The sequence below is a fragment of the Dendrobium catenatum genome, unplaced genomic scaffold (assembly GCF_001605985.2).
Source record: "Dendrobium catenatum unplaced genomic scaffold, ASM160598v2 fragScaff_scaffold_1720, whole genome shotgun sequence".
Classification (NCBI taxonomy): Eukaryota; Viridiplantae; Streptophyta; class Magnoliopsida; order Asparagales; family Orchidaceae; genus Dendrobium; species Dendrobium catenatum.
The window spans coordinates 144,212-160,217 of NW_021320182.1; the positions used below are offsets into that span (position 1 = coordinate 144,212).

General features: G+C 34.4%; 1 protein-coding gene across 3 annotated transcripts in view; it reads left to right on the forward strand.

Annotated features, from left to right (window-relative positions):
* Positions 1-301: 301 nt before the first annotated feature.
* Positions 302-16,006, forward strand: part of LOC110097924 (transmembrane protein 208 homolog) — a 50,779-nt gene continuing 35,074 nt past the window's right edge. For 2 of the 3 annotated variants that reach the window (XM_028701452.1, XM_020824586.2), the window contains exons 1-3: positions 302-390; positions 4,614-4,754; positions 12,540-12,733. In XM_028701452.1, the coding sequence (XP_028557285.1) occupies positions 4,671-4,754; positions 12,540-12,733 (278 nt within the window). In that variant the 5' untranslated portion in view covers positions 302-390; positions 4,614-4,670. Of the gene's footprint in view, positions 391-4,154; positions 4,332-4,613; positions 4,755-12,539; positions 12,734-16,006 lie in introns of those variants that run through there. The other variant, XM_020824585.2, reaches the window with a different exon arrangement.

Sequence of the window (16,006 nt, forward strand, 5' to 3'; positions counted from 1 at the left end):
AGTCAATTATTTATGCCAACTATTATTACTATTACATTATATATTTTAATAATTTTAAGTTATATTAATTATATTAAGTATATTAATTATGATTAACTAGTATCATTAATTGATGAATTATTTACATAATTCTTATTAATATTTAATTAATTACTTAATATTAATATTTTAAATCTAATTAATTAAGTTAGATCAATATAACTAGCTAGGGTTTGCTTTCATCTTGCTGTTCGGCTTCATTGCTTCGCCGGAGGCGAAGAGATCGCTCGCGTCGCTTTTCGGCTGCTTTCGTGCGTTCGACTTCGCTCTCTTCGACGAATTTCCCTTCCTGTCGATCGAAGTTACGAGATTTTGATCGGAAGCAACAACGGGAGCTCGCTGGCTGTGAAGGTGACTTTCTCCCCTTTCGCGACGGTTTCTTCGGCCATATCCAAAAATCCCCCGAACAGAGGGATTTAGTAATCCGGGACTTAAGCATAAATCCTTAAATCGGGATTTTACCCATCACCGGGATTTATTAACGAGTGCACAAAAACGTTTGCTGGATTTAGCGTAAATCCGACTTAATCCTTATTGTATAATTCCGACCACTAATTCGGATTTATAGATTACTAAATCTCACAAAAGTTTAAATCCGTGCTTGAGAAACAGCCCCTCAAGGTGGAGAGAAACGGAGCCGGAGCGCTTGGATCGCGTCATTGAGAGATGGCAAACCGAGAAGCAGAAGAGAAGGAGGAGAACAGGCACCAATGGCCACCTGCAACGCTCATTATCGTCTGTAACGTATGCAATCCCTAGCCCTAATTCTTATCATTATGTTATCTATGGAATTCATGACTTAAAAAAATAGATTCGTGAACTTGTCGCCCTTGTTACTGCTTTTAGAATTTGTTGTTCTGTTTTCTTTGTGTTAATTGCTTAATATGAGGATTAACGTTGTTGATGCTATAATCTATGACTTGGAGAATTTGAAAGTTGGGGCCTTTTAGTTGCTATGCTTTAATAGATTGTGGGCGCTAAGCCAACTTGGATTTTCTAGTGGAATCTTTGGAACGTTATCTCTTTATGCATTTTGTTTGCTTAGCTCCATGAGCTAGGGAAGAAAGCAATATCTCTGCAGCATTTGTGAATAAATGAAGTTAATACGTTTGTGATGAAGCTCTTCAGTTAGTGACAAGCGTACCATGATTTTTTTAACAGTTTATCAATGAAGCAATTTCGATTGCACTTGCACTTTCTGATGTAGAGAAAAGTGATGCAGTATGAGGCTGCTGTTGGTTGGTTTGCAGATTGGTATGGCACATTCTAAGCAATGGTTAGGATAGGAGAGTTGAAAGAAATGGACATGGAGCATATAATTCTTTCCTTTTTTTTTACTTGATTTCTTAGAAATTGCTTAAGGAGTCGCAATAATGGCACACTGATTTTTAGTTAAATATCATATAGGCGCCTCAGCTGAGGTTTGGACCACACTTCAGTTTCGTACATATTTTTGAAAATTCTCCAGTTAGGTCTCCCATTCAAGAATTTTTCATCAAGTGCTTTATTAATAGAACAGTCAATTAGAAAAAATGGCAAAATTTACCTACATTTTCCTTCATTTCCTATCTTTGGTTCTGATACTTCTTGCCCCATCTCTCTCACTTTCTAATGGAGCGAATATTCTGTGATGTCACTGATATCAACAACAAACCCCTTTGTTCAAATACCCTTTCTCCTTCTCCTCTACAGTGTTGAGGCACAACAGAGGGTAGAAAGAGGGGGAGCGGTGTATTTCGGTGTTGTGTAATGTGCACATAGACTTATTTTAAATCATCTCAATTCTAATTCTCACTCATGGTGTAATCTTGAACTAAAACATTTTTAATTATAGAAGCAATGCATGGGGATTCAATGTATATGTAAGATAGAAAAATATGCCACACAAGTTATTTCAGTTGTATATGTAAGATTAAGCAAGTGATTAGATATGGTAAACTGAGTACAACTTGAATGATATAACTAATGAGTGTTGAGGGCACACACGAGGTGGAAGGGTGGAGGTTGTATTGTCTTAATGTGCACATCAAACTTTTTTTTTCAATTCATCAATTTATCCCCAAATGGATGTAATCTAGAATAAATCAATTTAATTATAGAAGGAATGGATGTGCGATGTCAAATGAATATAAATTTTTATTAAATACCACCAAGATTAACTTTAGTGGTATGACTAAGCTAAACAAGTGAATTGAGGAGATGTACTGAAGTGCGTACGAAATGGAGTTACTAAAGCAATTGAGGGTCTACATACAAGAGGGGGAGGGAGAGCGTTGCTCACTCACATGTGCTCCGAGCCTATGTAATGTGCACATTTGAATTTCTGTTGAAATTGCCATCAATTTCAAATCCCACAAATGATGTGATCTAGAAACTAATATATTAAGTATAGAGAGCATGCATGCAAATTCAAATGTATGTTAATGAGCAAAATGTCCAAATAGTCTACTTGAGCTGATATGATTGTAAGGATTAGTTAATGATGAGTTATGTAGCTGAGAAGTACTATGAAATGATTAACTAAGTCACATCGATAGTTATATTTTACGAAGCCAAAGTTATCAAATCTAGTTTATAGAAAGTTGATTGGTCATGTATGTGAATGTTTATAGAACCAAAGAGTGACTTTTAGTATTTTGCTCAGACAGGTCATATTTCACTCTATAAGTTTAATGCAGATCACTTCTTATGTTCACACAGAAGGATAATCTAAGCCATTACGATATTGTAATACAAGTGCAGTATTTCAAGCTTACAGAATTCTTATGCACACCAAAAGTATTTTTTTCTTTGTGGTTTTGGCAACCCCATGGCCTAGCCTACAATACACACACAGAAAAAATCCCATACTTGTGATTCCACGTACTTCCATGTTAATAATCAAAAATTCTTTAGGGAATGGAGAATCTTCACCAAGCACACTATCCTTTATTGGCAAGTGTTGTAAACCAAATACTCTCTTACCACCGAAGGTACACCTTCGAGCACAGTCTTACATGGTTAGGCAGTCCACTCTTTAAAATAAAGAGTTTTTTCCTTTATATCAAAGTTTTCCAAAATTTGCAAGGTGATGAATAATGTACTTCTACTATGCTGCACTATCTCTTCCACGAATTCTAGATTATTTATAACAATGGAGATTCTGGTTTCCACAACCAATCTATACCCAATTTGGTAATCATGTAAGGCTAAATTTTATGAAGTATTACTACATGAGTGAATGAATATATTACCAAATGTTTAGCCTGTCAATGGGACAGTATGGTAATAAGTTGTTTCAACATTTTGCTCCAGTATTGCATTATCCTTTTTTTTGCAGGAGACAATCTATTTAAAAAAAAAGGACAATCGACTTTACTGTCAAATATGATTTTCAACAGCAAAATAAATCATTTGATTGCTGGCAATGTGTTGCAATTTTGTGCACAGCACTTACTAAACTTCGAAGCAAATTTGCGAACTCTCCTTATTTAATTTAGGTGACATTATGTCAACTTTAAAGATTATTGCATAACGCCCAAGGTATACCATGCTTGCGTGTCAAAAATTTCGGAGGAGAGTGAGAGAGTGTGAATGTTCTTTGTATTCTAGTCACCCACTACAAATAAGTCAGAGTTTAAGAGACAATTGATTTTTTTATGTAAAATCCAGAAAAAAAGAGCTATAGGGTCTGGCCCGACTTAAGTGATTTCACTAATGTTCTGTGTAATCAGCACCTTCTTATTCATAATTCAGTCCCTTTGGCATATCTCCTTCGTGTATTCTGGTGCATGCTCGAGTAAGTATTATGTTAAAAGATTACAAAAGTCTACTTCCAACCAAGTCCAAAAGGCACAAGCACATAAGCCTGATGATACATGACTCGAGCACAAGACAAGAAGGTGTAGGAGTTAGTACGTGGATAATTGTTATTTTGTAGCAAACCGTTATTCAATTTATTTGATGTAGTATGCTCGCTGATATTAAACAATCTCTATTTATTTATTTAATTATTAATAATTTTAATTAATTTATTTAATTTATGCACTAATTGTACAATTAACTATTTAATTAATTTACTTAATTATTAATATTTTAAATTATATTAATTAAGTTAATCAATAATAACTTAGCTAGGGTTTGCTTTTCATCTTGCTGTTCGGCTTCTTTGCTTCGCCGGAGGTGTAGAGATTGCACGGGTCGCTTCGTCGGCTCTGTTCGACTTCGCTCCTTCGACGACTTTCCCTTCCTGTCGATTTGGAAGTTACGACATTTTGATCGGAAGCAACAACGGGAGCTCGCTGGCTGTGAAGGTGACTTTCTACCTTTCGCGCGCTTCTTCGGCCAAATACCAAAAATCCTCCGAACAGAGGGATTTAATAAATCCGGGATTTAAGCCATAAGTCCTTAAATCCGGGATTTACCCATCACCGATTCACCGGGATTTATTAACGAGTGCACAAAAACAATTTGGCTGGATTTAGCGTAAATCCGACTTAAATCCTACTGTAAATCCGACACCAAACAGCCCCAAATTCGGATTCATAGGATTTACTAAATCTCACAAAAGTTAAATCCTGCTTGTTGAGAAACAGCCCCTCAAGGTGGAGAGATAACGGAGCCCGAAAGCCATTGGATCGCGTCATTGAGAGATGGCAAACCAAGGAGCAAAGAAGAGGAAGGAGGAGAACAGGCAGCATATGGCCAACCTGCAACGCCTCATTATCGCCTGTAACGTATGCAATCCCTAGCCCTAATTCTTATCATTTATGTATCTATGGAAGTTCATGAATTAAAAAAATAGAAATTCGTGACTTGTCGCCTCGCCCTTGTTACTCTTTTAGAATTTGTTTGTTCTGTTTCTTTTGTGTTAATTGCTTTAATATATGAGGATTAACGATTGGGATGCTTAAATTTTATGAATTGGAGAAATTTGAAAGTTGGGGCCTTTTAGTTGCTGTGCTTTAATAGATTGTGGGTAGCTAAGCCAACTTGGATTTTCTCAAGTGGAATCCTTGGGAAACGTTCTCTCTTTATGCACTTTTGTTTGCTATGCTCCATGAGCTAGGGGAAGAAAGCAATATCATCTGCAGCATTTGTGAGATAACTGAAGTTATGACGTTTGTTGATTGAAGCTCTTCAGTTAGCTGACAAGCTGTACCCATGGATTTTTTTTAGCAGTTATCAATGAAGCAATTTCGATGCGCTTCACTTTCTGATGTAGAGAAAAGTGATGCAGTATGAGGGCTTGCTTGTTTTGGTTTGCAGCTTGGTATGGCACAATTCTAAGCAATGGTTAGGATAGGGAAGTTGAAAGAAATGGACATGAAGCATATACATTCTTTCCTTTTTTTTTTACTTGATTTCTTAGAAATTGCTTAAGGAGTTGCAAAATAATGGCACACAGATTTTTAGGTTAAATTTCATATAAGCTGAGGTTTGGACCACACTTCAGTTTCATACATATTTTTGAAAACTCTCCAGTTAGGTCTCCCATTCAAGAATTTTTCATCAAGGTCTTTTTATTAATAGAACAGTCAATTGAGAAAAAATGGCAAATTTACCAACACATTTTCCTTCATTTCCTATCTTTAGTTCTGATACATCCATTGCCCCATCTCTTCCACTTTCTAATGCAGCAATATTCTGTGATGTCACTGATATCAACTACCCCTCGTAACATTTTTGTCAAATACGCTTTCTCCTTCTCCTCTATATGTGTTGAGGGCACACCAAGAGGTAGAAAGGGGGGAGGGTTGTATTCGGTGTGTAATGTGCACATTGAACTTATTTTTTAATTCATCAATTCTAATCTCACTCAATGGATGTAATCTTGAACTAAACATTTTTAATTATAGAAGCAATGCATGCGGATGTCAAATGTATATAAAGATAGAAAAATACCACACAAGATTATTTCAGTTGTATGATGTAAGATTAAGCAAGTGATTGAGATATGTAGCTGAAGTACACTATGAAATGATTAACTAAGAGGTTGAGGGCACATCAAGAGGTGGATAGGGTGGAGGGTTGTATTTGGTCTGAAATTTGCACATCAAACTTTTTTTTGCAATTCATCAATTCTAATCCCCCACAATGGATGTAATCTAAAACTAAATATATTTAATTATAGAAGGAATGCATGTGGATGTCAAATGAATATAATTATATTAAATACCACTCAAGATTACTTTAGTTGTATGATGTAAGACTAAGCAAGTGATTGAGAGATGTACTGAAGTGCGTACGAAATGATTAACTAAGCAATTGAGGTCATACCAAGAGGTGGAGAGGGGGAGGGTTGTATTTGGCATGTAATGTGCACATTGAATTTCTTTGAAATTCATCAATTCAAATCCCACATAATTGATGTGATCTAAAACTATATATAATTAAGTATAGAAGCAATGCATGCCAAATTCAAATGTATGTAATGAAAGCAAAATGCCACACATAGTTACTTGAGTTGTATGATGTAAGACTAAGTTAGTGATTGAGTTATGTTGCTGAAGTACTATGAAACGATTAACTAAAGTACACAATCTAGGTTATATTTCACTACGCCAAATTTATCAAATCTAGGTTTATAGAAATGATGTGGTCGTGTATGTAATGTTTATAAGAAATTAAGAACCAAAGAGTGATTTAGTATTTTGGCTCAACAATTTATATTTCACTCTATAAGTTTAATGCAAGATCACTTTATTATGTTCACCACAAGAAGGATTAATCTAAGCCATTACACATATGTAAACAAGTGCAAGTAATGTCAAGCTATATAATTCTATGCACACAAAAGATTTTTGTGGTTCTGGCAACCCCATAGGCCATAGCCTACATACACACATAGAAAATTCCCGTACTAGGATTCCACTATCTCATGTTATAAATACAAAAAATCTCATTTAGTGGAATGGAGAAATCTTACACCAGCACACTATCCTTATTGGCAAGTGTTTAACCCAAATTACTCTCCTACACCAAAAGGGTACAACCTTGAGCACCTAATCCTTACATGGCTTAGTCAGTCCACTCTTTAAAATAAGAGAGTTTTTCCTATGTCAAAGTTTTCCAAAACTTTGAAGGTGATTGAAAATGTACCTTCTACTATGCTCACTATCTTCCACAATTCTAGATTATTTAATACAATGAGAATTCTGGTTCACACACAAAATACAATTTGGAAACAATGAAGCTAACATTTTATGAAGTATCCTAATGAGTGAATGAATAATATTACCAAAATGTTTAAGCCGTCAATGGAAGTATGTAATAAGTTGTTTAGCATTTTGCTCAGTATTGCATTACCTTTTTTTTGCAGACAATCTATTATAAAAAAAAAGGAATGTTTAACTTCAAATATGATTTTCAAACAGCAAAAATAACATTTTGGATTTGTGCAATGTGTGCAAATTTTAGTTTGCAAAGCACTTACTAGAACTTCAAGCAACATTTGCGAACAAATTCCTTATTTAATTAGTGAAATATGTGAACTATAAAGATTATTGCAAACGCAGAGGTTTATACATGTTGCGTGTCAAAAATTTCGGGAGGTAGAGTGAGAGAGTTGAATGTCTTTGCATCTAGCACACACACAAATAAGAACAGAGTTGTAAGAGACAATTGAGTTTTTATGTGAAAAATCCGAAAAAGAGAAAGCTATAGGGTCTGGCCCAGCTGAAGTGATTTAACTAATGTTTGTAATCAGATACAAATGATATCATTTCTTGCGATTGGGATTAGTGTTGATACAATACAGTAGACACAGACTGTAGGAGTTAGCTTTAAGAAATTGTTTATTTGACCGTTATTCTTTGAGGAGGGGAGATCATAGACTAAGAAGCCTAACGTAAATCTTAATGCTGATATTGTGAGTCATAGTTGGTGTCAAAAGCATATATTGATCTTATAGGCAATGTTGTGCATTGACGTTATTGGCGACAACAGATGATGAAGTCAATTGATGTTACTATAGCAAGGAAACAATGGTCAAAGGATAGTAGGTTATGATTGGAGAACTGTAGTAAAATGATCGTGCTTTGAGAGCCATAGGCGACGATGGTCGGAGGACCATAATCGGGCAATCATGGTTGGGGGAATATTGTTGGGTGATGCTGGTCGATGAAATAAAGTCGAGTGACGGTGAGCAGAGGATCGTAATCAATCAGCGGGGGTCCGAGGATTAAAGTCAGGTGATTGTGGTCTGACAATATTGGTTGGGCGGTGGTTTGATGTCACAGTTGGGTGATGGCTTAATAGTGGTGGCCAGTCAATGGTTTGATGGTGGTTCTCTGGTGGAACTTCAAAGTTATTTGAGCCTTTGATCTTTTTTGAATCTTAAGCTAAGGTCCTCCCTCCAAATTCCTCTTCCTGTAGAGAGTGGGGGCTTATATTTATAAATTTTTGAGCCTGTAAATATAGCCAAAATCAGGAACACTCCATTTGATTGCCCATGTTGATTCTCTTGATTATGAGTTGTTCTTTAAGTATTTACGGGCTTTAATGATGTTAGAATTAAATAATCCTAAGTTAGGCTCGTCTCGTCGAGGCTCTTGATTTGACTATAACCATGTGAGACTTGGAGATCATTTAATTGTCTAATTAATATATCAAAGTATCTAATTATGCTTCAAATTCTTGATCTATGCTTATTTGGATTTGGATCGGATTATTTTTTGGTTTCGATGGGTTTGTCTTGTCGAGACGTTCAATTTGAGTATAAGTTTGCTAAAATCAAAATTCGAATGGTTCTAAATTTGATTATGTAAGCTTCCCGTTTAAATATGCATCGAGATTCATGACCAAATTAGCTGAGTTTTTATGACCTTTGTCACATAATCTTGAGTGTTGATCTTGATGGTATGCCCACTTGAAATCTTCATGGCATTGCACCTTTGACTCCATCTGTAAGTGGAAAATACTTCATGCATGATTAGGGATCATTCTGATGATTGTTATGATTGATTCACTTATAAATGATAATGATAGTTACCATGGATCGATGAATTTAAAGGAAATACTGCACCACACATGATTTATTATTATCTTATCAAGTAGTGTTTAAATGAGAATTTGACTTTTAACCGGACACAATGGCGAAAAAGGATTCATGTAGCTGACCCCATGTTGTGGGACAAAGGGTTGATGTTGTTGTTGTATATCAAATAGTGAATTACACATAAGTGTATATACTCAACACCCTCTCTATTGCCTCTGCCTCTTATGTTCTTCTTCTTCATTTCCAACACCAATGAACCTAGGGAGCAGGAGAAGAAGCTCTTCTTTTGTGGAGAGACAAGCTAAACTCAACATATTAAGTTTGTGCAATGCAATTTTGAGGTCATGAGAGCTCTTAGGAACTCCAATTATGATCGGTAGAGCTCAAATAGATTGCAGAAGTATAACCCTAATCCTATAATAGGACAAGATGCTAACAATGAGATATTTTTGCAATAAAATTTAATATCATTCAAATTTAAGTAATAAATTATGCCATGTAATCTAAATTAGCAGAATATTTAATCTTGTTAACAAAAAAGTGCATTTGCAGTTGTTGAAAATCAACCTAGGAGACCACAGTCAAATCTCAAAAGATGCTAGGATCTTAGTGGAAGGGTTACAAAAACATGTACCATCACAAAGTATGGTAAAAAAAACTGAAGGACCTAGTGATATTTACCCAATTTTTTATGATAAATTGGATTCATGAGTAACATCTAAAGAATATGAAAAAATGCAATATTATTTTTCAAAAGAAACAAATCTAGTTCACGGGAGGTGCATTAAGGATGAAGATCAAAAATATTTTTTTAGAAGAGGATATTCAACATAGGCAGATAAGATATTTCAATAAGATTTTCAATTATGATTGTGAGAATACAATTCACTTTAGCTACCTTAGCGTCCTAAATGAAAATAAAGATATATGTTTGTATCATTGTATTAGTAAAATTGAAGTTGGAAAGGCTTTAAATAAAATGAAGTGCGAAAAACTTGTGGGCCTGAGGATATTCTAATAAAGGTTTGGAAAGACTTAGGAGATTAAAGATTTCTTGGCTTGCTAAACTTTTTAATATTATTTTAAATACTAAAGAGATGCCAGATGAGTGGAGGAGTGTGTTAGTTATTGTTTTTAAGAATAAAGGTGATGCACATGAGTATGTGAATTATAAAGGAATTAATTAATGTGTCATACCCTAAAATTATGGGAGAGAGTAATTGAGCATAGGTTACAACATGGTACTAATGTTTCTTAACATTAGTTTGTATTCATGTTGGGTTGGTCTACTATGGAAGTCATACATTTGTTGAGAAGTTTTATGGACAAGTATTGAGAGAGTAAGGAGGATCTACATATGATATTTATTGATTTAGAGAAAGTATATGATAAAGTTCTAAGAGAAGTGCTTCAAGGAGTTATAGAAAAGAAATGAGTTAATAATGCTTATATTTAAGTCATTAAGGATATGCATACATGAGGTGTTACTTGTATACAAACACATGGTGGTTTGACTAAGTATTTTTCTATTTCAGTCAGATTACATCAAAGATCAACTTTATGCCCATATCTTTTTTGCTTTAGTCATGGATCTTACTAGGCATTTGCAAGAGTACCCGGGTGCATGCTTTTTGCTGTTGTTGATAATATTAGAGAGAGAGAGAGAGAGTTGAAGGAAAACTTTAATTATGTAGGTCAACTTTAAAGTCTAAAGGTTTTCGTTTGAGTGGATCTAAAACTGAGTACATAGTATAATTTTAGTTATTATAGATCTAGTGGTGGGATTGTGACATTATGTGGTCTAGTCAAGAGTGTATATTTTAGATATCTTGGATTTTTTTTTTTCAAAGCAATGGTGAAATAGATGGTGATATTATAAGTAGAATTCAATTTGGATGGTTGAAGTGGAGGAATGGATCAGGCCTTTTTTGTGATAGAAAAGTATCCCTCAAAGTTATAGGGAAAATTTTATAAGATGGTGGTAAGACTTGCAATGCTTTATGATGCATAATTAAAAGATAAGCATAAAATTAAGTATTATAGAGATGAGGAGGCTTAGGTGGATGAGTGACTTTACATTTAGAGATAGAATGCAAAAAAAGTATATATGTGGATAGGTTGGAGTAGCTTTAATGGCAGATAAGATTAGAGAGAGTCTCCTTTAATGTAGATGGTTTGGTCATATAAAATATTGGTCTTTCTATGACCTGATTAGGAGAGTAGATGTATTAGATCTGACATTTTTTGAGAAAGGTAAATGTAGACCTAAAATGACTTGTTTAGAAAGTATTAGAAATGACTTTTTTATTAGATTTAAATGATAATTTGACTCTTAATAGGACACAATGGAGAAAAACTGACTCCATGTAGTGGGATAAATGCTTGATCTTGATTTTTTTTTTAAAAGAAACAAATCTAATTTCATTAAATAAAGAGGTGATTTTAACACCTGAGGACATGCCTAAAATGCCCAATTTAATCATAAACTTGAATCTTGATTGATTTGTAATTAAAGTCCTCTTCATCAGAAGCTGTAAACCTAGACCCATAATTTCAATTTCGACTATGGTACAAGCACTTGTCCAGCTTTCCTTCTTAGGGCTGCAAACGAACCGAACCGAGCCGAGTATGTGAGTGTTCATGTTTGTGTTCATTTAATATTAGCTTGTTCAAGTTTGGTTCATGTTTGTTCGAGCTTTATTGTTTGTGTTCATGTTTGGTTCATTTAAATTAATGAGTGTTCATGTTCGGTTCATGTTCAGTTCTTCTATTTACATTTTTGCTCTACTTTTCTACCATCAGAAGCTGTAAACCTAGACCCATAATTTCAATTTCAACTATGGTACAAGCACTTGTCCAGCTTTCCTTCTCATTGCAAGTAGAAGGAACTTCTAGAAATTTATTATTTTAGTGCTACTCATATGTGTTTCCCGTGTTTGTGAGTTTTAATGATTGTTGATGGTTTGGGTTAGTTTCACATATTGCCAATAAAATATTTTGGAAGATGGTGTAATTCTCCTATTCCTCTTACACAGTTAGAATCACTTTCATGCTTAGGTCTGGAATGGAACAGCATGCTCTGTTTCAAGAAAAAAAAAAAAGAATGGCAGCCATTCTGCAGCTTCTTCCTTGACTTAGCGGTGGCTGAAATACCTGCATCTACCTAGGTTGCTTCCTTGAATTAAGTTGGTCATGTGAATTATTTATTTTCATTTGCAATTCATTTGTGTATTATAAGACTTGGTTAGAAAGTATTATAAAAGGCATTATTTTATTAGTTTTAAATGAGAATTTGTCTCTTAATAGAAAACAATAGAGAAAAAAAATTCATGTAGTTGACCTCACATAGTAGGATAAAAGTTTGTTGTTGTTGTTGCAATTCGTTCGTGTATTTCTTTTCATATATTGACTTTCCAGATTCCAGATGTTTACAGTTGAGAAGTTATTCTTTGCTGTTGGTGGATGTTTTTTGTCCATTTCTTGTTGATTTTGTATCACATTATCCTGAATTATGACAATACAGGTCCTATACATCCTACTTAGATTGATCATTTTTCATTCAAGCTTTTCTTGGAAACATTGGGTTGGACTCATAGTGACATCTTTAGCATATTGGATTTCATATCAACAACTTGCCAAAATGGCAAAGCCTACATACTCGGATGATAGAGAACTGCTCGATGGTGGGTTTGACATGTCCACTGGTGGAATTTGTAGGTGAGTTTTATGTTATTGTAATGCCTCTTCATCTCCTGTCAAATTTATATCTTATCTATGTTAAGAATTTAGTATCATTGGCCACAAGAAGTTCATGTCCAATAATATTTTAATATGAAAAGCAATGGTTTTTTAATTGATCCCACATGGTGGGGATAGGGCTAACGATGATACAGTGATTTTCTTTGAAAATAGGTATTGTTGCTGATTGGTATGGTGCTCTCTGTTAAGTGTAGTACTGTTGTTTTCTCTGTTTGTTCTTGCTTATTTGAATGCACCTACACTCTTCATATTTATGAAGCACATACATGAACATTACGATATGGACAAGACATAATACAAACATAGCAACCATAGACATGTTGTTCTATTTTATAAATTAATATAAAATATATAATTAAAAAAATGATATTTGTATTTTCCACTGAAGGCACAACATAGTGAACTATGATATCATATATATACATTTCACATAAAAAGATTAACAATAGCAAAAGAAAAGCAAACACTATTAATAATAAAAGAGATGTTTTTCACATATAACAATTATCATTTGTCAACAACATACGAACATTAGCATTCATTAATCATTATCAGTTGTCACATATTTTGCTAATACCTACATTTTCTGCAAAATCTAAAAAAATCATAAAAAAGAGTAACGCCAATGTTCTCTTTAACGTAATTAAACACAATATGATTATATGAGCATGTTGTTGATGCATATTTAGTTGGACTTAGCACACTCGATATTGTAGTTATCATCAACACATGTCAGGATCACCGTCACACCTGCATTTGTGCCCTTTTCAATGACATATTTACCTAAGTAATTTTCAAAATGTCAAGCATTCCAATGTCAATGTCATCTATTATAGTTAATGTATCCTCATAAGTGCTCTACAATTTAGCTTGTAATTGAGTTTATTCTTCATTTTTCCTTGATAAAAGGCAAAAATTGGTATGCGCAAAGACCAAATCTTCATCCTGTTGATTAGTGATTTTGTTCCTCTTGAGTGAATAGATAGATAAAAGAATATGCATTCCAATTTCTTTTGCAACAAAAATAGGAATATGATTATGCTAACAATTTAGAAGTCAAACTTTATAGTATCGTCATGTGGAACTAGCTCCATAAATTATGCACTATGCCTTTTCCATCCATAGTGCCTCCAAAAGCTAGAAGAGTCATAATCAACAGAAGTATCACTAAGTCTAAAGAATTTAGTATACTCTAAATTAATCATATTGCTCGAGCTCTTCGCTATTTGGAAATAGCCTATCCAAATGTGTTCCTCTTGTTGACTGGTTTTTTTTTTCTCCAGAACTAGGTCAAAGAGTTGACCCGGTCAAATTTGACCAGGCTAGACCCCAGGACCCATCCCAATGGGTCCAGGGAGTCAAGCCAGGTCTGCTGAGACCAGACTCAGGTCCTGGGTCAACCTGGTTGACCAGGTCAACCCATGTTGACCCATTAAAGCCCAAATCAAATTCTAAAGCATTTAAACCATTGCATGACCTAACCCACCACTCTCTTGGCCTAATTGACTAAGTTGACAAAGTCAAACCTTGACTTGGTCAAACCAAGCCATAATTAGGTAAATTTGGCCTATTTAAATAAAATTTAAGCCTAATTAATGCATTAAATTCATTCCACTCAATTTCTAAAGCAAGACCACGGCTAATTCAAAAATTTCCCTCCTATTTGACTCCCCATTGAATCCTAGCCGTAGATCTAAGGGTTTGGACCTTTAAATACAAAAAATTAGGTCAACTTTTAATCTTTTTTTTGCTCTTGCTCTCTCCCCAAGCCTCCATAACCCGAGATCTTTGAGGTGAGAGCTCCCAGGACCTGTACCCACACCTCCCAAGCCAAACCCGACGGTGACACCTCGCAGGCGATGAGGATTCCGGCCACCCGAGGGGATTTCCGTTCCAAGGCTTCACCCCGTTGATCCATTGCGTTTCGAGACGTGGTTTCTTCTACAAAAGGATTCGTGGACAGTCTACAAGTGCAACAAGTCCAAGATCTCCCGAATCCACCGTGTGGATTAGGTAAAAACTCAAAAATAGCTTTCCAATAAGTACTTTTTGGATCGAACCAAGCGTCCTCCACGATTGTTCTTCACTTTTAGAGGCTAGGTTTCAAATTTCGTGTAATTTTGTTCACTCGATCGAGAGAACGAGGCAAAATATTATTTAGGGTTTCGGTTTTCACCGCCCGTTCCTTGCGGACGATTTGAGTCGTTGATCGCTCGATCAACGGTTCAGATCTTATCTTTCCGCGGTTCCCATCCGACCGTCTTCCTGATCTGTCGTTCGACCGTACGGTCCAACTCGATCAGGGCCCTTGATCCTGCGCCGCGCGACGATCGACGTCCGTGATCGAGGCCAGTGGTTAAGTGGTTGCCACGTCAGCCAACATTGCCAGCGCCGCCGTATCATGGGACATGATTTGGCGGCGACGCAATGATTGGCGCGGTCTCGGGATCCAATCCTGGCTGCACGTGTTTCTGCACAGTTGCTGCTGCCGACTTTTCTTTTAAGTAAGTATTGTAATTATTTTTAACCTATTTTATTTTATAAAATTCATAAAGTTCATTTTCGATCGTTTTCTTGCGCACAATATACGATCATTCGAATTGAATTCCCCCCTCCCCCCCCCCCCGCCTCCCCCCCCTCCTTTAATTTAAAATTATTTTATTTAAAAATATTAAGTGCATTTTTTTGATTGTTTTTGAGAAACAGGAAAAATAGAACTATTTTAATTATTATTATTTATTATTATTTTTAAAAACCTTAATATTTATATTTTGTTGCCTTTTTATTATTTAATTATCATTATTATGATTTTTATATTTAACTATTTTCTTATTAACTTTAGAATATCAACTTTTTTTTATATTGTATTATGTTAAATAATTTTAATTATTTCATTATGTTATTGTTATTATTTATTTTATTATTATTATTATTAATTGTTTTTATTATTAGTTGTCATTATGTTCAATCATAATTAAGCTTAATTATAATTTAATATGATTTTGATTTTATTATTATTATTATTATTATTATGTATTATTATTATTATCTTTAAAATTAAATGTATTTAATGTTTAATTATTACTATTATTGTTATTATTTTATTATTATTATATTTTATATTTGCTAGAATTTCATAAAACTTTCAATATTTTGACTTTAATTTATTTTTATTATGTTTAATATTTAAATATTTTAAAAGCTTTTTTAAATTACTTTAATTGTTTTAAC